This window comes from Leptopilina heterotoma, unplaced genomic scaffold, assembly GCF_015476425.1.
Source record: "Leptopilina heterotoma isolate Lh14 unplaced genomic scaffold, ASM1547642v1 Lhet_182, whole genome shotgun sequence".
NCBI lineage: Eukaryota > Metazoa > Arthropoda > Insecta > Hymenoptera > Figitidae > Leptopilina > Leptopilina heterotoma.
In genome coordinates, this window is record NW_025110899.1 from 806295 (window position 1) to 831777 (window position 25483).

Here is a 25483-nt window from a genome sequence, read left to right on the forward strand (position 1 = left end):
ATTCGCGATTGGTGAATAATATTCAGTGATCTTAAAATAATACAGACTATAAGTGAATGCGGAAGCCAGTGTCAATCTCGTAAAATACAATGGCCAATCTTACCATGGTTAATGGTATAAGATAAAAAAAAAGTGGTGAAGAAAAGACAGTAGAAAAGACTGTCTGCCCCTACTGTCCTTTCTTCACCACTTTTTTTTTATTATTTTAATTTCTGGTTCAAATATCCTTAGTGATGTATAGTCCTCGGCTGGTCACTGCATGAATTCTAACAAACCTCGGTTTCTTTCAGCCAGGATTGGCGTTTCACTCTCGCGTTCCCATTTAACTCCATCGGGATTGGACATGTGCTCGCGACGAACGAACGGGCATCGTGCATAGCAGTGTCGCCACTATAGTTAAAATGAAAGGCGCTTAATTGTTGTCTATAATATTGCCGCGGCAAACGTACTAAATTTAAGAATGATAGTTTCAGTATTTCCTGAACAGCTGTCAGTGCTAGACAACTGAATACACGCGACGACCGCTATCATGAGGCGAGAATGATCCTCAATTATTGAATGCCCTTAAAACTAAAGGTTTTCTCACCTTCGTGTAATCCACTTTTTTTTCTATTCTTATTTTTTTTCTTTTATAACGTAAATTATTATTACAAAAATTTAGTGTAGTGCGATTTTTGGTTTTCTGCTGCATCGTCAGGAACGTTCTTTGGATTTACGAAAATGGTAAGATTGGAAATTATTTTCTTTTTACATTCTTATTTAACGTAAAACAGTGTCGAAGAAAATTAGAAGACGAATGATTTCGACGGGCAATTGTTATTGTCAACTTCAATTGAATACACAGTTTTCTTGAATGTATTCAATTTTTTATTTGATCTTCATTTTTGGTATTCGTTGCAATTTGGTACTTTTAGAACAGTGTAAATAAAAAACGAGGGTAAGAATTTACAAGATTTTCAACTGTCACATAGACGAGTTTTGGAATAATTTTTTGAATATTAAAAATCAAATTTATTTTTTGGGTTCGTTCGTGCCTGCTACTCTTTTATCCTCAATTTGGGTCATATTTAATATTTCTGCAGAAATACACGCGGGAAAGTATCAATCAAAGTCATCGTTTTTATAGAAGGCAGAAAATACTTATTAATGTAATTTTTTCCTATAATTATGGACATTATGAAAAAATTCTGAAATACAATTAGAAAAACATTTTTTGTGCATTAATTTAATTTACATTCTTGAGCACTTGTATTGAGAGATTGTAATTTTCAATTATAAAGTGATTCATTAGGCAGATTAGTGACAAAATTTTTAGGTGAAAAAATGGTTTTGGAGCGAGGACATTATGTAAAAAAGGCACCTTTCGCTACGTGAAATCCGAGAAAACACGAAGTGCAATCTCGCGAGATCTCGTACCTTCTTTGAGTTTGATGGTTGTTTCTTTATGGAAAGTAGTTCGCAAGAGAAACAACTAGAAAAAGAATTCAAAATCAAGGAAATATCTAGTCACTAATCTTGAATTTCATTCTGAATTCATCTCTTGTTTACATGTAAAAGTTTAAGAAATCTTACGAAAAGATTGAAAAGTTTTTAAACTTTGTATTGTACTCGCATTAAAACGAATTTTAAAAATTAATAAGTGAATTTAAAAAAAAATATATTTTTGAATTTATTAATTCTAAATAAGCAACATTGAAGAAATTAATCTTCTTTTGCGAATGAAACACTTAACTTAAAAGTATCAAATTGCAAAACGAATTGATACCAATAATAAAAATTCGTCCCAAATTTTTGACATGTCAATTTGATTTTGTATCTACTTTAATATCAATTTGATAATTTGAAGAAAACTGTAAAACTTACTTTCTAAAGTAAATATTTGAAAACAAATTCAATTTCAGCTTCTGTTTAAATCGAATGAATTAAATGAATAAAATGAATGAAATAAATGAAATGAATTTGATGGCAGCATTAGCAATTATTATTGAAAATTTGTCGGACTATTGAAGAAAAAAAGATAGTTCTGCGACCCTTTAAAGTTTCATTATGCGCATCGCAGTAGTCATAGGCGATATCAGTCAGACATAGTTTACAAATACATATGTATACATATAACGTTTGCGAAAAAATTAAGCAATTCGCTTACAATAAAGAAACACTTTGACATATTAAATAGCTTTCTTAATATTACAAATTTCAGACTCAAAAATATTCATGTAAATTATAAATATTCATCATCTCATAGTCGCATAACTTTTGCGCAGACATTCTAAAACCTGGCAAAATTTCTTTTTTCATTATATCTTTTTCATTATATTTTAAATGAATCACGACAATAAGTTTTACAAAAAACAAAAATTTTCCATAATTTCTTCAGAATTTAGATTTTTGATAATCATCATTTATAAAGAATTCGAAAATTGATTTTTCATATCCGCAAAAAATAACAGAATTGTAATAAATGAATGTTCCTTGAAAATTTGAAATTAAAATAAATTAAAATGCAATTTATAATAAAAAATAAACTATAATGTTAATTTTGTCTACTAATTACTTCAAGATTTGAATTGTTCATCAAATTTTGCATATATTAATTGATTACATATTCAACCTGTATTTGAAATATTGCCGCAGGTATATACAGAATCCGTCCGCTAAAGTACATATTTTTATTTATCTCTTTTTTTCAACTTAGGTCTGTCCTCTCACTTTCATCGTTCAATAACCTCGTGTGTAATTTCGACAAAAAGGCGTTGTCTCGCAGACAATATATACTTTTTATTCTTTAAAACAATATTTTCAATAAGTTTTGTAGCATTTTACTCTCTTAATCGGCACAAGTTGCTCTACATTTTGTTTCGCCTTATATAACATGAAAATTAAAGTGTATGAAACAATTATTGTGAAAAAAAATATAAATCATTTTCATTTTATTTGGAATACCTACTATTCTATATCATACGGAAAAATTATTTAACTCAAATTTATTATCAAATAAATATTTACTTGAATGGAATAATTTTTATTCAAATCAAATTCTCTTTGCAGCGAATTGCCGCCAGAAATGTGGATTGAATCAAAAATTGATCCAAATTTTTGGCATCAATTGATCAATTTAGACACTTTGATATCAAATTGATACTTTCAAGAAAACTGTGTAAATAAAAATTACTTGCGAAACAAATGAATATTTTTCCAGTGCAGATGGTTTTGAAAATAATAATATTAATTAGAAAGTAAATAATTTTTAAAATTTCAGAAATTGTTGACCTTGGTCTGAGCACTGCTTCCTTGGGCTAATTTAAACCTTTTTATTCAATTTGTTGTTTTTAATGTTTACATAGAAGTTCTATAAAAAAATTGAGAAAATCTATAAAAATTGTCTATTTTTACCCTTTTATGGGATTGTTATAAACTTCTTTGCAATTTACATTTTATTTTCTACTCTCTCTGAGTAGAAGTGACTTTCTCGAAGTTTCGAGTAATGGAATTCTGAATGACAACAATTATCGAATATAAAAGTAGTGTCAAAATATGAATTCTGAAAGTAATTTATCAAGTTTTACAAATTTTCGCGAAAATAGAAAAAATTGAGTATAGAGTTAATTTTTCAAAAAGGTTTTTCAAACCTTAATCACGATACTCACATTTTCCGAGTTTCGCAGGTAAATATATCATATCAAATTTGCAATGAATTGATACCAAAAATATGGATCAAATCAAAAATTGACTTTCAGCAACAATTTGATTCACTTTAGTATCAATTTGATACTTTTTGATAGTTTTTGATATTTTCGGGAAAACTGCAATCTCGAAGTTTCTGCAAAATCTCGCGAAGAAAATTTTTCTTTTTCCTTTTCTTCTATGTTCTTTATATTGAGAAAGAATGTCATTTTTCTTGTGATTTTCCGTTTTTTTTCCCATCATATCTAATGAAAAAATAGCGACTAATTAAAAAACTGCAATTGTGTTTCATTCTTACAACAGAGATAAAAAGGACGAAGTCGTTACACCGGAACGTTGAGCGCCGGAAGTGGAGAAAACGGAGAACGTGCGTCGCTTAAAAAGTTATTCGTGTTCGATTAGTCTTTAAGATCTCTCGAGTTAACGAATTATTGAGTCTAATTGAGTCTTTTTTTTAAATCATTGATTCGACAATTCGTCTTTAGGCTAGTGTATTATTTATACCTTATAGCTCACCAACGCTTATGTAAGTCTAAGTCAAGCGCGTCGCCACTGAAAAGGAAAGACACCTGAAGTCTACTGTTTCATAAAACTACTATAACTGACAAGTATCAAGTGAATTCGCTTCATTCGGACAATATTTATAGACACAATTGTTTCCGCTTTCATATAAATTACTGTAAATGAGATTTATTACGTGTTTCGACCAAACTAAGAGTTCTTCTGCTCTTTCTTCTTCATTAATTCTTTTTCATCCTTTCATCAGCTTACTTCATTCTTTCTTCGTCTTTATTCTTTCTTCATCTTCATTCTTTCTTCAGCTTCATCCTTTCTTCGTCTTCATTCTTTCTTCATCTTTATTCTTTCTTCGTCTTTATTATTTCTTCATCTTCATTCTTTTTTCATCTTTATTTTTTCTTCATCCTTTGAGATCGAGACAAAAAACGTATCAAAATTGTTGCATCGCAAGAATTTTGATAGTTTTTTGTCTCGATTTCATATCCTAAGACAAAGTTCCTTGAATGATTATATTTATAGTCTCCATTCCTCAAAGAATCGAAAAAACGTCAATAAATATCTTTTGATCTTATTCAAAGTCATTACCTCTACCGCATATAATTTATCATCTCAAAAAATGATAGTCGCGTTGTTCGAAATATGAAGACAAAGAATGTAACATAAGTCCGGTTGGATATTCGATAATAAAATCTATAAATTATAAAAATTCTTGAAACTTTTTGAAATATTTTATTTGTATACACACATATATATATACAATCTGAATTACAAGGTTCGCGCTGTGAAGGTCGATATTTTATTTATCTTGAGGATATATAAGATGAAAGGACAATAAGATAAGAAAAAAAGTCGGCCCTACAAATGAAATGAAGTCAAAGAACGACGATGAAAGCAAGTTTGTTTTCAATGTCAGAGAGTGGCAGTATCATGTCCGTGTCCAATCGCGGGCGCTTTACAGCGTTTATTAGAAAGTGACCTCTTATCCACACTAATACAACAACCACTTTTATTCAATTTTTTACCCAAAAAATGTATCATTTCTTTTTTCTACAATCTTTATATATGTATCAGTAAAGCAATATTCTTTAATTCCTACAATTATGAATTATTATTATTATTATTTCTACAATTAATTATCAATTTCTGCAAGATTGACTATTGATTCAGTAGTTTTTTATTATTTGACCTAATTTAAAAACACTTCCTCAAGAAATTTTACTTATTACAGAAATTATATCCGTAAAAATAAGAAAAGTTTTAATGAGCGCATTAGAAGAGGCATGTATGTTTATGGAGAACAATCGGGAAATGTGCATTTTAAGTAAAAAAAAAAGGAAAAAATTATATACGAGGTGTGTTAATGAGAGTAATTACGTATAGTGTATAGCAATGCGTTATACATAGAATGAAATTATAGGTTAACAGTGCTCATCACGATTACGAGGATGCGTAGCTTTCTAGAAAATTATTTGGATTTCTAACATCTGTCATCCCTTCTTTGATCCACGCTGACAGAACATCATTATAATAAAATATTATTGGTCTCATTTTTAAACTAGATTATAACTATCCTCCCGTCAGAAAAGGTCTATTACAAAAGAAAAAAACTAATTTTTCGAGAAATGTAAATTGAGGTGTACGGGACTTTATGGAAAAATGAGAAAGTTTATGTATATAGGTTTAGGAAGAAGTTTAAAATTAATAAAAAAACAAGTTTACCACATAAGTAGAAGAAAAAACGTAAATAAATAAAAGTAGGTTCCAGGTATCAATCTTTCTTAGGTACGTACTCTAATCAATCAGTTATGAACTTTTTTAATTCCATTTTAATCTTTTCGATTTTTAACTCTTAATTCACAGCTTTCTTCAAAGTATCAAATTGATACTAAGTTGATGTCAAAAATTTAGATCAATTTTACTCTTTTAAATCTTTAGCTCTTCTTTCTTCAAACTATCAAATTGATACTAAGTTGATACCAAAAATTTAGATCAATTTTTGATTTGGTATTCGTTGAAATTTGATATCAATTTAACACTAATTTTCACATTAGAAAGAAAAAGTAGAAGTTGAAGCAAAAGATGAAAATTAATACCAGCCATTTATTTTCTTTCAACTCCAAAAGAGTAGGATTGTTAGTTTCGAGTGTTTTTGCACGATTCGAATGTAAAATTTTAATAGTTGTTTGTTTGCATAAGAAACACTACATTTGTTAAATCAAAGGGATAGAATGTCTTGTGAAAGAAAGACATTGAAAAGTGATTTGTATGAATTGTGCCGGCATGTATAATTCACTGTTCTCACAGCTTGGGTGGAGGTGCACGTTTCTTCGTCACTCGACCTTGAAGTTTACAGACAGTCGGACTATTTGTCATCTTGGTGTTGCTTTTAACTTAAGGGGAGTGCAAAGAAAAGGTATTATTCTTCTTAAGATTTGAGTCTTTAAATTTAAACAAATACTATATTCTTTCGAAATATCCGTTCGTGCCCTTCTGTTTATTATTTCTTCAGTACAGGATTTTTCAATTTAAATCAGTTAGATTATTCTAATTTTAACTTTGAGGAAAAAAACTTTTAATTAATGAGAAATCAAAAATGTGTTGATAATAAAATGTTTGAATCAAAAATAATATTCGTGTAAGTAGATATTATCTACAAACGTAAATTTTTTTAAATCCTTTATTAACGATAAATAGTAATAGGTACATACACTAAAAGTGTGCACCTAGTGATAGCTATCACAAATATAATATTTATCGTTAATAAAGGATTTTAAACAATTTACGTCCAAAGCGTGTTTTGCTGATAATTTATTACATTATAGAAGAAAATTTCAGAAATTCTTTAGTGAAGCGAATTAAAAGAGAAAACTGAACATAAAATTGTAGACGCGAGTTTTCCACGAGTCGCACGCCAACTTTTTTTTTCTTCTATTCTCTTGTTATACTTTGTAATCATTGAAGTGTTAAGAATCACATCTTGTATGCTATATAGCACACCCCTCAGATCCTTGAGCCGCAACAACCCTTTCCCTCATCTTATTGCCATGAACAGTGAGCAACAAATCTAAACACAATCTACTTCTCGCACCACAGAAACTTGTGTAGCTCTCTTGTAAAGTTGCGCAAGGGAATTTATGAATAAGTATTATGAGTAACCGAGCGACCATAAAAGAGGCAAAGTAAAGAAAAAAGTGAAGGTAAGACAGAGAGTCATTACACTGCAAAAATTCGGACTCTTTTTTTTTTTTTTTTTTTTTTTTTTTTTTTTTTTTTTTTTTTTTTCTCAAAAGAATATCTTTTTAAGAAGACTTTGTTTCTCACATGAATAATCCGGTTTTCGCAATATATACAGTATGTAACTTGCAAATGAAAATCTTACTTCAAAATGCACTAGCGTTAATTCTTTTTCATCCTTTCTTCATCTACATTCTTTCTTCAGCTTCATTCTTTCTTCATCTTTATTCTTTCTTCATCCTTAGAAAAATATGAAAAGAAGAAGAATTGATGAATAAAGAGAAAAATTTATATTTTTTTATTAAAATAGTAAAAAAAGATACTTATCCGAAGGCGAAACAAACGAATTACTGCGAGAGGAAATTAATAAAAAAAATGAATTGAAGTGTAGGTTTCTCGGGCATTAATGCAAATCTGAAAATGAGTGCACACTTGGAGGATAATAAGTAATAAGAGGACCACGCCTTTATACTATGTTTTATATTGTATACATATATCTATATATATATGTATATAAACGCTTTTATGTTCGACTCGAAAGTACCGTAAACCGCGACTCGTTTCCCACTACATGCATTCAAGCTTAGCTTTCCTTTTGACGATCGCTCTGCTTCTTACTTTCGACTGAATATATCTTTTTTGTTTGTGTATATGGTCGGAAATCGAGAATAGGATACTTACATTCACCCTCCGGAGGATCGGCAGTTTATACTTTTGCTTTACAATTTCAATTGCGAGCAAAAAAGGTGATAAATTAGCAGAAATTATTTAACAGCGCAAAAAAGTTAAAACGGAAATAGAAATGGACTCTTGTTTTACTGAAAAAAACATAAGTGTCTAAAAAGAAGATAATTTTCTATTCTAAAAGAACTACCCATATACTTTCAACTATGAAAAACCTAAAAAATCTAGTTTTCTACAAAAAAAATTCAATTATAAATTGTATATAAACTTCTTTATAAATCGTGGTTAATATATTTATGTAGTATACGTTTCAAGTTCATTTACCGCATTTAATTTTAGATTGTCATAAAAAATTGTAATTATAATTCGTTATAATTTAATGTATATAAAATGTCTGGAGTGTCTAGACTAATCGGTAAATTTATTGAATACTCAAAAGTGTATGCTTCTAAGCATGATTGACAAGTATTAGTATTAATTTTTTTAGTGTTTTAAAATCAATAAAAATCTGATAAATTTTCGTGAGAAAATTAAAACTTAAATCCGGATAGTATTAGTCGGTCAAGCATCCGTCTACAGATGACTTTCTAACGATAATTCTATCACTAAAACTCTGCATTGATACATAAATATATAATATGCTTGGAAAGGAATTTGTCTCACATTACATGAATAAATATGTAAAAGTAATAGCCTATCATTTATTCCCCAAGATGAAAGTTATCAACTTTTTTAAAATTTTATCTCTAAAATTTTTATTATTTTCATTTTTACCAGAATTTGATAGATTTTTCTCGATTATAATATTTATGAACTCTCTAAAAGTTTATGTTTGAAGTCAGACAAAAAGTTGGGAGTAAAAGTGGTAATAAAGTGCCAAATAACAAAAGCAGGTTTTTGATTAACAATTAATTTGAAATTGCTAATGGTTGCATTTAATTGACCGCAATTTGCATATATTTGGCGGCTAATAAACTTTATAATTATCTTAATTAAAGATATCATCACATGGATGAAACGGACAGAATTGAATCTGAAAGTGAAATTGTTACGGATGGTCACTCAAAAAAATCTAATGTGCGTAATTTAAAATTTCTTTTTAGAAAGAAATAGTTAATTTTTTTAAATAAATGCAAACTTTATCTCATTAAAATATCGACGAAGAATAAGGAATAACTTGTTTAAAGAGCGCATTTACTATTTTAATTGAAAGTAAAAATATGATCGAGACTAGTTTCTTTAATAATTGTGTCATCTTGAGAGTAATCGCTTTCAAGTCGCGCACATGAACTGCAAACTTGTTTACATAATATTCACATAAGTGAACACGAATATCGTGACTTTTTATCATCACATGACCCAGCAGTTACAAATCGATTACATCACCTTTTTGTCCTACACGAAAATTACGTAAAGTGCAATGTAACCACCAAAACTCGCGTTGGGTAAATAAAAAGGAAAAACTAACCCTTTCTATCTTAAAGAGTATAGCTACTGATGATGAGAAAATGAATGTTTATGTGAGTCTCGGCAATTTACATGCGACACACAAAGTGTCCTCCGGAGCACTCTGCAGTAGATCGACGTTGCATCGTGCACCCACGTTGCTCAAATAGTGAGTGTAGAGAGAGGCTCCTGAGATTTCTAATATATTGGTTATGGCGTTCTTGACTCGATTACAAGTTCTCCTTCTCATTTTAGAAAAGATTAGCTTCAACTCTATTGCAATGATCATTTTAAATAAAAATCGAAACAAACAATGGAAATAAAATTTGGAATTTAGTGATACGACGTATGATCCTTAAAAGCGTTGAAGAGTTGAAAAATATAGGTACAAAGTGATAAGTTATAAATTTTTAAACTTACAGTTGGTAGTCGACCTCCATCCTAGAATTGCACTCGTGTTGCATTCGAGAATCTCTCCTTTCGCAGAAGAAGAAAGACGAAACTTGGGTATTTCGAACCACGTGTTTGTTGATAAAATGGCAACTATTTTAGTTTAGAGTAATCTTATGGTTCTACTGTTAAAACTTAAAAGTATATCAAATTGCAACGAATTGATATTCTTTCTTCATCTTCATTCTTTCTTCATCTTCATTCTTTCTTCAACTTTATTCCTTCTTCATCTTCATCCTTTTTAAGTATATTAAATTGAGACAAAAAACGATCAAAATTGTTGCATCACAAATTGTTGCGATGCAAAAATTTTGATCGTTTTTTGTCTCAATTTAATATACTTAAAAAGGATGAAGAAAGAATGAAGATGAAGAAGGAATGAAGAAAGAGAAAAAGGAGAAGAAAAAGCACAAGTATTTGAAATTGCATAGAAAAATTTAAGATTGAATACAGAGTAAGAGAGATTGGTCCACTTGGCCCTAATCGAAATAAAGACGTCACTCCTCATGGAAATTTTAATCTCTAATTTTAATTCTGTTTACACACCAAATTATATAGGAAGAGAGAACAAAGGTTGACCGACTTGACTCGAATTATTGCCTTTTTCACCACATCATCGCATAAATATAACGGATATGTTCTTTGCATATATTAAAGTACTCTCAAAAAATAAGGTTGTACGACAATTTTCAAAGTCATATTTTTATAGCGCATCAATATCAAACCAGAAACCAGAAACACTTTCATTTTAAGGCCGAAATCGCGTCGACCAGTAGTGCAATTGAACAGTTTTCTTATTAGCAATAACTTTATTTATATAATAGAAAGTGTTCACTTATTTATACAGATTTGCAATTCTACTTCTTCCTTAATGTGAATAACTTTGTAAGTGTAGTAGAAAGTCTTCCTCTTCATTAACAGGAAATGGTTTAAATTACACTTGAAATTCCTCTTGCTTGAGATATTCTTCAGAGCACACAGCGGATCACTCGCGAGGCTAAATTAAATATGAGTTTAATTTCGAAAAATAATTTCACACCTACCTTTGAGTTTTCTTTGGTTGAATTTGAATTTTTTCCTTTAAAACAAAATTATTTTTAAAAAATCTTTTTTTTTCAAAATGACGGAATTTTCTAAAAACACTTGAAAATTTCGTAATGTACCGGAAGATAAGGAATGCGTGCAAATTAACTATAATATGCATTCTATGCAAAAGGTAGTGGATCGTAAAAAAATTACATGAATTTCTGAAAAAAGGAATAAATTAGAGATGTTTTTACGTCATATATAGGTCGAAGTAGCTGGAGAATTCTTTGAGTGATTGATTTTTATCTTTAAAGCGATATATATCTATTGGTTATCTTGTTGCTTGTAAATATAATCTTCTTACATGCCGGTTATGAACTCGGATTGCAAAACGGATTGTTTACTATTCAACACTTTTATCCTGTGCGCAGAAACATTGAAACACGTGTGATGGCATTTTAAAGAAGAGTCTGTATATCTTCTATAATTCTCCCTATAAGATAAGAAATTATTACGTAACTTCATATATATTTTGCTAGTCTATTCAATTTATAACTATTTTTTTAGATAATAGATAAATTAACGTTCACTTACCTACCGTATATTTCATATTTTAGTATAAAATTGTTAGTACAAAAAAAACGATTTTTTTCTACATATTTTTTTAACGAATAATGATGAATAAATTAGAAATTGATCTATTAAATTGGTAAAATCGGCGTTGAAAAATTGATCCTCGAAGAAGATAATTAGACACATATATTGTAAACTCCATTATTGTTTAGAAGGTATTTAAATAATAATTGTGGGAAATTGTGGGAAGTCTAAAATTGAACACCTTCATTACATTGTTTTCTCAGGAAACTGCTTTTTTGTTTAATCACTTTGAAAGTTTTGCAGAAATAATTAAAATCATCTTTTATAATATTGAGAGAGGTAAAGGAGAAAAGGAGAGTCTGCTTTTTGTGTAAACAATAATTGCTCATTTTTCTCTTCATTTTCACTTTCAGGTGACGAGAATTTCAACGACAGTTTTACTATGTTTCTTCGTACTGTGGATTGGATGCACCGAAAATGCAGAAGGTATAATTTTTTTCTTTAGTTCAATTATGAAAAATGATGATATTTCTGAGCTCTAAATATTATGAGAAAGTTTTTATTAATTAAAATAAAAAATAGGTGCAAGAAAAAGATTTCGACGGCCAACAACATCGAGTCCTTCGCTGACAAATGATCAAGAAGTTTCTGCGAGTGTTAATAGGCCAAAATTAACTCGAAATCGCGTCAGCACGAAGAACACGAAAAATGAATTGCAGCCTGGAAAGCCGATAGACGATTACAAGGTGATTGTGAAAAAAAGACAATCAGCATACTAGAAATTGTAGAAAAATATAATAAATGCTCAGCTTTAGCGGAGTAATCGATTGTAAATTATTCAGTATACGCAATAATATCTTTGTATCTTGGAATTTAATTATCCTAGTGCACTTATTTTCCGTTCCATGGTATTAATTATTTATTGACGTTTGAAAAAATTCTTCTTTTCTTTTAAAAATGAAATTGTGTGTGAAAGAAAAAGGATAGAAGAGTGTCAACAGTCGAGAATATAATTTTTAGTAATACGTAGAATATTTTTTTATAGATTGTGTGTTATTACACAAATTGGTCGCAGTATCGGACAAAGGTGGGGAAATTCATGCCTGAAGATATCCAGCCAGATTTATGTACACATATTATCTTCTCTTTTGGTTGGCTCAAGAAAAATAAGTTGACCAGCTTTGAATCGAACGATGAGACAAAAGATGGAAAAGTTGGTCTTTACGAAAGGATAATGACACTGAAAAAAGCGAATCCCTCGCTCAAGATTCTTCTAGCTATTGGTACACATATTTTCAATCATCAATTTTTCTAATAATTTCCTCTTGATCCATAAACGTATTTAAGAAAATATGGCAAATTTTCAGGTGGATGGTCTTTCGGTACACAAAAATTCAAGGACATGTCTGCGACTCGATATGCGAGACAAACCTTTATTTACAGTGCCATACCTTATTTAAGGGACAGAGATTTCGACGGATTGGATATTGATTGGGAGTATCCGAAAGGCGGGGATGATAAGAAAAATTACGTCTTAATGTTAAAAGGTAAACATTTAATTTTTATTTACAATCCGAATATATTTTTATTAAATCGATTTTTATTGAATTGTAGAACTTAGAGAAGCTTTTGAGGCCGAAGCTCAAGAGAAGAAGAAACCGCGATTATTGCTGACTGCCGCTGTACCCGTTGGACCCGATAATGTTAAAGCTGGTTACGACGTTCCAGCAGTCGCCAGGTAATTAAGCAACAATATAAATAACCATATAAGATAAGCGAGAGATTTTCCATATTTTACAAAAACATAAATTTTAATTTACATCTTCATTAGTTGTAATAATTATCGTTTCACAGGGTCAACTACTTATTTTCTTGTAAGCTTTATACAAAGGTTTTCAAAGGTTTCCAACCTTTGAGATTAAATTCAGTTGTTCAGACTCTCAATCCTTTTAAGTTCGCTTTGTTCTCTTTAAAAACATACGAGAATGTTGAATGTTATGACGAGAAGACTAATAAATAACGTTCATAGCATCAACGGTTCTAATAAATAAGAGTAATTTATTGATGATTTATAATGACAAGTAATAAATTAGAGAATCATTACATAGGAAAGGTCAAAAGCAAATATTAAACCAAATATTAAATTTAAATAATTATTAACTTAGTTAATTAACATAGTTTACTTTAAACTAAATTTTATACACAAGGAAATTGGAAATAGCGCGTTAAATTTTTTTCCAAGTAAAAACCGGTAATGTTCTATTAAATATTGAGCAATATTCTACTTGACATTTCGAATATTGCGTTGACATCAAGTTTTCTGACGTAGTTTTCCATTTTAAAATATCTAATATTTTAAAAATATATAAAATTTACATGAAAAACTTTAGGCAATTCAGGTAATTCCCGTAAACTTACAATAAAATTTTTCACAAATTAAATTTGAAATTAATATTTATGGGCGATTCTCTGAAAAAGGACAAATCATCCGTTCACGGTGTTTTTGTTGAAAGAAAAATTAAATTCATTTAAATTATTAAAACTTCTGCCAGGCGGACGTCTGTTCTTCAACTTAAAGTTATAGTTGTTTTTGTTTGCTTTTCTGTTTTATAATTTTATTGATAATTCTTCTTTCTAGATGTTTTGGATTTCAAAATTAATAAAATTCTAATTAATTGTTTTGAAGATTAAATAATATCAAAAATTACTAAGACAAAATTATTTTTAATTGCTAACTTCTTTCACCTTTGATAAATTCCTAGAGTAATAAATTCTTTTTTTAATTAAAATTATTTTGAATTACAGATCATGCTCCTAAAGTTCTGAACGTTCAATTGAACGAAATTTATTCATTTCTTACAGAAAACAAAATTGTGGGGATTATTACAGATCAGAATTTTATTTGTAAATTAAATTTAACATTTTAGAGTATAAAATTAGTTATTGTATAAAAACTATCATTCTCATTTATGCAAAATATGATTAAGGTTATTAATTTAAATGTTTTGTTCCATGTTTAAAAATAATTAAATTTCTTCGAGGAATTTTAATTAAAATTGTTTTGGAAATTATTGATTTCTTACACTGAAAAAAATGTATTTAATTTAAATAATCGCTAACTTTACTATTATCAAATAAATATTTATCATTTTTATTTGAGTCCAAAGTTTTTCAAAAGATATCAAATTGAGACAAAAAACGAATCAAAACGTTGCTTCGCAACATTTTAGATTCTTTTTTTTGACTTAATTTGATATCCTTTGAAAAACAGTGTCATTAAAATGGTAATTGCTTAAAATATTGAAATTACTGATTCAAATAATTAAATCAAGTAAAAATTATTTGATTAAAGTAAATATTTATATGATAATAAAGAAATCGATTAAAATCTTTGAAAAGAATTACATTTTTGACAAGAATTTTATTAAAATTATATTTAAAATGGTCGAATTCTTTCGAACTTTCTTTAAAACTTTTTTTAAAATAATAGAATTTCTGTAAAGAACTTAATTGCTTATAAAAAGAATTTTATTAAACAATTTAATTTAGTACTTGTGTTCTTTGACAGAATCACTCTTTTATATTGAACATCGACTTACTTCGAAATTAGACCTAATTTTGCCTAAAAGTGAAATAAAAATAATTAAAGAGAAATGTATTTTCCAGTTATCTTGATTTTATAAATCTGATGGCGTACGATTTTCACGGCAAATGGGAGAGGGAAACTGGACACAATGCCCCGCTTTATTCATCATCACTGGACTCAGAATGGCAGAAGCAATTGAGCGTCGATAACGCGGCATCAATGTGGGTTCGATTGGGAGCACCGAAAGAAAAACTTATTATTGGAATGCCCACATATGGACGTTCTTTCACTTTATCTAATCCCACCAACTTCAGAGTTCATGCCCCAGCCAGTGGCGGTGGAAAGGCTGGAGAATATACAAAGGAATCTGGATTCCTTGCCTATTACGAGGTCAATTAATTACTTTTTCTACATAAAGTATTTTTTTCTTCATGAGTTATTCATAAGTATTTTTTACTTGAAAAAGTGTTATAAACTGTTTTGAAATTTAACGTTTAACTACTGAATTTTTAAGATAGTCGCAAAAAAGTCACTCAATAGTCCATAAGACTAATTTCTGAAAAAATTTTAATTATCTTTTCTAAAAATAAGATTCTAAAAATAAGATTTTAAAAACTGTTTTAAAATGTAAAGTATAATTTTTGAAAGAAAGTTTAAAAACGTCTGACAGAAAATTAGTTTATCACTTGATTTTCTACTTGAAGGCGACTATATCACTGGGTCTGGATAAAATAATTGAGTCTTCGCTCTGACCAAAGTTGGTAATTGCACCAAATTTAAGAAATTTTTTTTCGTCAAAGACTTCTTTTACATAATATAAAACTCGAACAAGAATATTATTTGATTAAAGTATAGAAATTTTGCCTTCAATTCTCGTGTGACTTTCACAACTTTTAACAAGTGTTATGGTATTTGATGTCTTTTCTTCGCTAACAACTTCTTTCAAAAATATATTTAAGGAATTGAACTTCTGTTGAAATTACGCTGAAATTACATAAATAATAATAACATTACTTAATGCTCACTGTGTCAGAACAAATAATTATTTATCTATAAATTGACTAAAATCTTGAAACTTTGTACAAAACAGATATGCGAGTTGTTGCAAAATGGTGCAGCCTATGTCTGGGACGAGGAGATGAAAGTGCCTTACTTAGTGGATCACGATCAATGGGTAGGTTTCGATGACGAAAGATCCATCAGACACAAGATGCATTGGATCAAGGACAAAGGATATGGTGGAGCCATGGTGTGGACTGTCGACATGGACGACTTCAATGGTACAGTTTGCGTGGGAAATGTCAAATATCCCTTAATTGGTGCTATGAGGGAGGAATTGCGGGGCGTTTCTCGCGGCGTCAATACCAAAGATGTGGACTGGAGTGCAGTCGCCACTACAATCACTGAGACAATAGTGAAAAAACCCGAACCTTACAAGATTTCACTTGCCGAGGTTCTCAGTAAGTCAAAGAAAGTCCAAAAGCCCACGCAATTGGTCATCAGTACTCCAAGTCGAGGTAATTTTTCAATAACAAATATCAATTTTATGATCAAATTCTTTGCAAGAATTCAATGATTTTCAATACATTAATTTTAAAATTGAAAATATTCAAGATATTTTAGAAGAAAAATTATTTAAAAAGTTAGGAAACAAAAAATCAAATAACTAACTTTAAATTGCGAACAGATTACCGGAATACAAAGATTATTAATATAGAAGATTTAATTAGATATTCAATTTTTCAGAAAGGGAAGCTCAAACCATTTGTTATTTGACAAATTGGTCTCATAAACGACCAGGAATGGGAAAATTCCTACCTGAGGATATTGATCCCACTCTATGTACCCACGTAATTTACGCCTTTGCTACTTTGAAAAATCATTTGCTCTCCGAAGGCAACGACAAAGATGTGGAAATGTATAAACGTTTGATTGAACTGCGCGAAAAGAATCCCGACATCAAGGCAAGAATATTTCATTAAAATAGTTTACTTGATCATTAATCCATTGATCAATATTCCCGTTTTATCGCCGACGTCAAAAAAATGCAACTGTCCTTTCATTCTGAAGAAAAATTTAAACTTTCTAAACACTCGCATTATTTTACTTTTGAATTATCAAGTTCAATGATTTGATGCACCTCGTCTTCATTGATCCAAGCTTAATTTTATTGTTACGTCTCATTTAACGTCTTTAATTAACGAGTAATTTTCAGCTGAAAACTTTCTTTTGTTATAGATTCTTCTGGCAATCGGCGGCTGGGCTTTCGGTTCCACTCCATTTAAGGAACTCACTGGCAACACTTTCCGCATGAATCAATTCGTCTACGAAGCCATTGAATTTCTCAGAGAATACAAATTTGATGGTTTAGACGTTGACTGGGAATATCCGCGGTATGGAAAATGCATTTAGTTACATCATAAAATTGGCATTTCAACACTGAAATAAAATTACAAAATTAAAACACAGTTTCCGCAAATTCAATTCAATTTTTTATTGAAAGATAATAATTGAACTCACCGTTTAATTTTCAGTGGCGCTGACGACCGAACAGCGTACGTGAATTTATTAAAGGAATTAAGAATGGCTTTTGAGGGAGAGGCGAAAAGTTCTGGAGAACCGAAACTTATTCTTTCTGCTGCTGTGCCTGCTAGTTTTGAAGCAATTGCCGCGGGGTATGATCCACTTTTTTTAATTACCATTTTTTTTTTAATATTATTTAAACTTTCTAATTGGATGATTTTTCAAAATTTTGTTTGCAGATATGACGTTCCGGAAATATCCAAGTATTTGGACTTCATTAACGTCATGACGTACGACTTTCATGGTCAATGGGAAAGGCAAGTTGGACACAATAGTCCACTGTTTCCACTTGAAAGTGCCACGAGCTATCAGAAGAAACTAACTGTGGTAATTGTCATTATTTCAATTTCATTTACAGTTTCTCTTTGAACGAGTCTTTGATCAAGTTTTACACAATTTTAAATTTTAGACATAGTCTAACTGCGACTGCTGGGAAAGACTATGTACCTATTAATGTTTAAAATAAATTAAAAATTATTCCAAAATTATTAATATTTTTTTTTAGAATTTTTTTTATTAATTATTTGCAAATGAAATGATTGTAGAAATGAATTTCAGGACTTTAGTGCTCGTGAATGGGTTAAACAAGGAGCTCCGAAAGAAAAATTAATGATTGGTATGCCAACCTATGGTAGATCGTTCACACTAGTCGATAAGGATAAATTTGACATTGGTGCTCCAGCTTCGGGTGGTGGAACTGCAGGAAACTTTACCAACGAACCTGGCTTCTTGTCTTACTATGAGGTGAACTTCTTTGACAATTCACTACTATTTACAAAATAATAAAAATCTTTCACAATTTTAATTTTATCTTTTTAAAATTTTCCCACAATTTTTCACAAAACAATTTTCAATTCATTTAATTTTATCATTTTGCAAAACTAGGTTTGCAGCTTCTTGAACGAAGATAATACAACTTTGGTATGGGATAGCGAACAGCAAGTACCGTTTGCTTACCGAGACGATCAGTGGGTCGGATTCGATGACGAAAGAAGTCTTGTAAATAAGGTAATCTCTACTTTTCTAAAATTCTGTTTTTAATCTTGCGAAAAGTAAATCTATGGTATTTATGAAATATTTATTCGTCAGATGACATGGTTGAAAGAAGAAGGCTTCGGCGGTATTATGATCTGGTCAGTAGACATGGATGATTTTAGAGGAAGTTGCGGAACTGGCAAATATCCTTTAATCAAGGCCATGAAGAAGGAACTTTCAGATTATAACGTTAAATTGGAGTACGACGGTCCCTACGAGGCAAATATCAGAAGCGGAAAATACACAACAAAGGATCGTAAGAACCTTTTTGCCACTTTTACTTTTCTTTTCTTTTACTATCCTTTTTTTGAATTTACTTTTGAATAATAATAATAAATTAACTAATTATCATCGATATTGAAAAATAATATTTGAATTCTAGCGAATGAAGTCACTTGTGATGAAGAAGACAATCATATTTCCTATCACAAGGACAAGAACGACTGCACTATGTACTACATGTGTGAGGGAGAACGGAAGCATCACATGCCCTGTCCGGCAAATTTGGTCTTCAATCCCAATGAGAACGTCTGCGATTGGCCCGAAAATGTAGAAGGTTGTCTTGAACACACTCAGGCCCCTCCGGTCTGATTGCTCCTTTCTCAAAGAACACCGTAAAATAAGAAAATAAAGAGCCAGCTTCCATCTTTTGTAAAACAAACTCAAACTAAAATTCACTACTCAGAAAATAAAAGTCAAACTTTGAGATTGAAAATCGAAAATAAAAAATCGAAATTATTGGAAATCGAGTAGTTTGGTTCTTTCATTCAACAGAAGCAGTTAGCCAGTTTCTCTTTTCTTTTTATTAATGCGCTCATTAATGGATCCTACAACGTGCTCGCATTAATTGGCTATGAGTATTAAAATGAAAAACTCGACGATGGTCAGCCAGGTTCGAGCCATTCGCTCGTAATTTCCGGAACTGAGAGCAGATGCCTGACAGGCTGTGTGTGGTATTCCCAAAGTGAGAAGAACTTTATCTGACGACGACGAAGGTGTTGTTTCGGTGCAAACAGCTCGGCCTGCGATTGTCCGCAGTTGTCTTGCGTCTGACTGTGAAGCTGTGTGAATTTGTCGCGATTCGCGAAGCCAACGCCTCAGCCACAAACTCAGCCAGGCGATTTCGCAATCACACTCCAACGGATTTCCGGAAACTTGCAGACCACCTGCAATTAAACAGAAACAAGATTAATATTAAGTCAACACATTTTTTTGTCTTTTTATTTACATCAAATCTCGACGAAAAGAGATGCTGATAATGTGATTACATTTTATATTGAAATTTTCGTGAAGGAAATAGAATTTAAGAGAAACTTTATCAAACTATATCTATAATTATAAATGATTTTTAAATCATTTCTCTAAATCTGAATTAATCTAGACTGATTTCAAATCAATCAGTAATTCGATCACTGGATTTACTGAAATTAAAAAAAAAAGATTTGACGAAATTTTTTATCGATTCAGATTAAGAGAGATCATTATATATTTATCTAAATTATATATTCTAGCTATTTCTCAATTGCTTATAAACTACTTCCTACACATAATTTTATAATTATAAGTTTATTTTTAAAATATTCCTATTACATGTAGTTTAGAACATCCATTTTTTTTAATGAATATATTAATTTTTAATGGAAAAGTTAATTTTTCAAAAATGTTTGCCTAAACATTTGTCGCATTTAAATCAATAAAATTCGTGATTTAAATTATATAATTTAAATTTAAAATTTTGCATTTTGAAAAATTATGCATATTGTTATTAATGTTATTATTTTTAATGTATATATATACATAAATAAATTTAACGTTTTAAGATTATCATCAACATCTCATCAGTTTAGTGACTAAGACCTTTATAAGTGTAAGTTTTAAATTATCCAAGTGTGCTGACTTTGGCAATTTTTGGTGATTATGTATAAACGAACAATGATTATAAGATTAGATATAGTATTTCACAAAACTATTCCCTTAGGAATAAATGTTTTCTACAAAATTTCTTAATAAATTTTATAAATACTCTCGAAATATATACTTATTCAAGAAAAAATGTAAAGGATTTTTAATGAAATAAATGTTGTATATAAAAATTGCAGAAATCTTACCAGCAACCATGTTGGTTCCCACTGCCTCCCATGATAAATTTCCATAGATTGCAGAAGGACTTAATTCGTTAATATGATTGTTTCGAAGGTCAAGAGTGAGCTGGGAGAGATGTTTGGTTAGTGATAAAAAAATATCAGACTGCAATCTTCGGACGGAAGTGTCCTTGATTCTAAGAATGAGATCACCTCCTTCTATGGATGAAAAGGCATCGGGCGAAATTTTTTCAAGATTATAGCCTGTAATTGTTAACTCTCGTAACTGTTTCGTAAAAGTGTTGTAAATCTGATCCTTCAGATAGTGTTCCATCATTTGAATTTCTACTGTTTTTAGAGGCAAACCCTGGAGAACGTGACGGAGGTGAAATTCTGCCACATCGGGCCAAGATTGGACTCTTAGATGCTTCAAGTACTTGAGACTTCGTAGGCAATCTTTTTCAACTCGCCTCGTCTTATTCAAATTTTTCAAGTTTAACTTCTCCAAACGTGATAGGCCCAAGAAGGTGTCTCTCGTCAGTTCCTGAAAAAATGCATCAAGTTTTACAAAAATATTAAATATAAATTACTGTATTATTAAAATAATTAATGTACCTCAACTGGATTGCCCGATACGTCCAATTCTCTCAGCAGACCCAATCTAATTCGGCTGATGGAAGTCAGAGAATTGTTGACCATTAGCAAAGTCTTCAATGATCCTAAACTTTCAAAGTCCTTATCCGATACACTTTTGATATGATTCAAGGACAAATCAAGAGTACTTAGTGTTGGCAAGGGAAGAACTGGTATTTTTCGTAATCCACAATTTGCCAGATACAATTGTCTCAAATCCGGAAGATAGTGAAACAGCTCCTTAAAGTTAGCCTGAAGACTATTCTGAGACATGTTCAATGTCAAGAGTTTTCCCAGAGAGACAAAAGCATTGTCAGGAAGAATGGTCATGCGATTCTTGCTAAGATTCAACCAAGTCAACTGAGAAATTGGAAACACCATCGAGTCCAAGTGATCAATCAAATTATCCGCTAAATTAAGATGTCGAAGTGTATAACCAACTTCCAAAAATGAAGGCGAAGGTACCACGGTGAATTTATTATTACTCATGTCCAAAATTTCCAGTCTCGTTGCTTCAAAAACATCTCGAGACAATGAACGAAGTTTATTGTGCGACAAATTCAAAACTCGAAGTCTTTTTAGATATCGAAATTGTTCAGTGGACAGTTGAAAAATTTCATTCTTACTCAAATCTAATTCCTGAAGTGATTCAAGACCGTAAAAAGATTGCTTTCTCAATATTTCCAGACGATTCTCGCGAAGATTCAAAATCTCCAGTTGTTTTAGTGAAAATACACCTGAAATGGAAAAAACGATAAAATCTTTTTCTAATTTTTTGTAAATAAATATTTACCTGAATCCAGAGACGCTATGAAATTATTCCTCACGTCCAGAGACTTCAAATTTGGCATATTTTTAAAGACTTCAGCCGAGAAATGGGTAAAATTGTTGAAACCAAGATCAAGACGAGTCAAATTGTCCATTAGGAAAACGGAATGTATACTTGATATTGAATTATACGAGGCGTTTAGGGCAAATTCAAAATCTCCACTTTCGAAAATTGAATCGAAATCCAGAGAAGTCAGTCTGTTGAATTCCAGATGAAGAAACCTTAGACTTCGAAGTCCACAAAAGGAATATTTATCTATTTTCGATATTCTGTTGTAAGCTAGTGATATTGTTAAAAGTTTCGGACAATCTTCAACTGAATTGGCGGTGACGTGTCGAATACGATTCCCGGACAAGTCAATCGATCTCAATTCGGTAAAATTGTGAAATGTAACATCAGGAATAGCTTCAATGAAGTTGTAACCCAATTTGATGTCTCTTAATTCCGGATGAACGTCCGACAGGAAAATCATTTCTGGCAAATAGTGGAGCCTGGAGAAAAATACATATGTATACTCAATTTTCGGAATAAAATAATATTAATAAATTATTAAGCACCTTACCTGTTAGATTCGAGATTGACATATCTCAATAAGCGCAGTGAATAAAACGAAGTTGGATCAATGGTATGAAAATTATTGTTATCTAAAACAAGCCACATCAGATTCACAAGCGGTCTCAGAGCCTTTTGTGGGAAAACATCAGTGGCAAATGCAAAGCTCAATTCCAGAATTTCCAAAGTTTCACCTATTCCTAAAAATGTGTCATCCTCCAACTCCGTCAAATGATTAAACGAAAGACTCAATTCTTTTAATTTCGTTGCACCTTTAAAAGCCTCGGCTTCCAATTTTGAAATTATATTATTTCTCAAAAGAAGAATTTCCAAATTCTCCGCCCAATCAAAGCTCCCAGGTTCGACGCTGGAAATTTTATTGTATCCCAAATTCAAGTGTAAAATATTTGTACATTTCAATAACGCAGTGACTGGTATTGAAGTAAGATGATTGGTTTGCAACGAAAGTGCTTTCAAATTCTCCGAGAATTCAAGGAAACTATCATTTCTCACTAAACGAATGTCATTATTAGCTATATAGAGATATGAAAGTCTTTTTAAATTCATTACAGCCTCTGGAACTTGATTTATATCATTATTTTCAAGGTTCAAATATTCGAGACTTTCTTCCAAGCCACGAAATGCATATTCATTAATTGTATGAATTCCATTGGAAGACAAATAAATTCTTTTCACCTCCATGTACTGGAATATATCAGCGGGAAGATATTGAAGTTTATTGTTCGACAAATTAAAATCTTTGATAAATAGTGTTCGATTGGGATAACCCATAAATTTTATCATCTCTATGGAGTTCTCGCTTACGTCTATCAACTCCAAACTGGAGCTTTGAAAATAGGGCAATTCCAGTGTTTTCATGTCGTTTCCTCCCAAGTAGAGGAACGATAATTCTTTTAAAATTCTCACACTCGCTGGAAATGATTTCAATAGATTGTTATTCAGACTTACGGTGTGAATGTTTGGAGGTAGTGATGATTCAGAAATTTCTTCCAAATTATTGTTGTCCAAGTTGAGCCATACTAGAAACTCAAAATCCCCGAAGCATAAGGGTAATTCTTTTATTGAATTGTCTCCAAAGAAAGCACTGACTAGAGTATTTTTCACTAAACCCCAATCTCCATCTAATGACGTTAAATGATTGCTGAAAGAAAGCTTCTTTTATTAAAATATTTGAATATTAATGCTGAATGTTTGAATAAAAAAAATCAATACCTGTGCATATTTAGCCAATTTAATTTTTTTAAATTATAAAGAGCTTTGAATGGAACCTCTTCTAGGGCATTGTAACTCAAATCCAACGAACGAAGACTGTCGACTACTCCACTAAAATAAAAAATAGACTAAATTATCTTTTGAATTCTTAAATTTTATTTATTACTTTTATTCACTACCTGTTTTTAATTTTATTTCTCATTTATATTTAAAAGTAATGAAAATATCTTACTGCAATGCTTTGTCACTAATACTCATTAATTGACTGCTCATTAGACCAAGAGCTTCAACACTCGTCGAACTCGCCAAAGCATCATTATCCAAAATTTGGATTCCTGAGCCAACTACATCCAATTGTGCTATATAGCTTACGGAGACATCTGAAATAACAAGTAAATATATTTATAAGAGAAAAATATGTGCATAAACTTTTTGAAAAGAGAAAAAATTCCTATAAATTCAACCTGGAAATCTAGCGAATGGAACTCCTAAACAATTAATGTCCATTTTCGTAAAATCTGAATCATCTTGAACCCAACACAGGCACATGGAATTGAAGTCGCAGGGTACACTGTGACTCTCAAGAATACTTGCTCCCCAAATAAGAAAAAATAAAACATAGGAAATAGATTTGAGCCCCATCTGTAAATTTTATTCATTATTAGTGAATTAATTAATTTTAGATTTTAATAATTAATTTCTAGCGGTATAAAATATTAAATCTCTCTTTGCTATAGTGACTCTAAAAAAATTTTAAAACCCGCTTTTTAAAAACTGATAGTAAATTGATATAACACATAGAATTTTCTTTTCATTGCAAGAAAAAATAAATAATAGAATTGTTATAAAAAATAATAATTATTTTGATTGACCACAAAGCATAAACATGATATATTGATTAAAGTTCACTGACACCAGTTTCCAAAATATTTACCAAAAAACAGCGATATAAATAAATCAATTTTTCACAAACCTTTTTAAGGAGCTAATTTAAAAATGATTCTTCCATTGCATTTTATTTGTAAATTCAAGGTTGATTTAAACTGTTTTTTAGCCATTTTTTCATTCAATTCACATGTTTGCTGTGTCGAATATCACCCTTCATTATTATCTCACAGATATTGCAAGGGGCGCATGTTCTGAGCGCAAGCGCTTCATCTCTTCAAACAAGTGCATTATTTGCTGTGCGAATTAAAACGTTTGAAATATTCTGAAAAAATAGTAACTACAATTAAAAAATGTAACAATTTTAAGATAGAAAATTTAAAGTTAGAGAAACTAAAATTTCAAGATAGAAATTAACAGTAACAA

At 30.5% G+C, this 25483-nt stretch overlaps 2 protein-coding genes across 3 annotated transcripts; one reads left to right on the forward strand and one right to left on the reverse strand.

Annotated features, from left to right (window-relative positions):
- The first annotated feature begins 192 nt into the window (after nucleotides 1-192).
- On the forward strand, nucleotides 193-19435 carry LOC122500114 (probable chitinase 10). Its single transcript, XM_043608847.1, has 16 exons — nucleotides 193-723; nucleotides 12054-12126; nucleotides 12223-12386; nucleotides 12686-12923; nucleotides 13008-13187; nucleotides 13255-13378; nucleotides 15307-15616; nucleotides 16317-16743; nucleotides 16973-17190; nucleotides 17465-17619; nucleotides 17761-17901; nucleotides 17989-18136; nucleotides 18368-18553; nucleotides 18695-18817; nucleotides 18899-19100; nucleotides 19227-19435. Exons 1-16 carry the CDS (start codon nucleotides 721-723, stop codon nucleotides 19433-19435), a joined length of 2901 nt encoding a protein of 966 aa, XP_043464782.1. The 5' UTR covers nucleotides 193-720.
- A 241-nt stretch (nucleotides 19436-19676) lies between these two features.
- LOC122500112 (chaoptin-like) lies at nucleotides 19677-25382 on the reverse strand. 2 transcript variants are annotated; one of them, XM_043608845.1, is made up of 10 exons: nucleotides 25146-25381; nucleotides 24637-24814; nucleotides 24405-24552; nucleotides 24173-24283; nucleotides 23184-24101; nucleotides 22950-23000; nucleotides 22352-22878; nucleotides 21541-22295; nucleotides 20953-21469; nucleotides 19677-20010 (listed from the first exon to the last, which is right to left on the reverse strand). In XM_043608845.1, the coding sequence occupies exons 2-10, from the start codon at nucleotides 24812-24814 to the stop codon at nucleotides 19688-19690; spliced, it is 3528 nt and encodes a 1175-aa protein (XP_043464780.1). In that variant the 5' UTR covers nucleotides 25146-25381; the 3' UTR covers nucleotides 19677-19687. The 2 variants fall into 2 exon arrangements, with proteins under 2 accessions (XP_043464780.1, XP_043464779.1); XM_043608844.1 differs by having other exon boundaries at nucleotides 22950-24101; nucleotides 25146-25382.
- Between the last annotated feature and the right edge of the window lie 101 nt (nucleotides 25383-25483).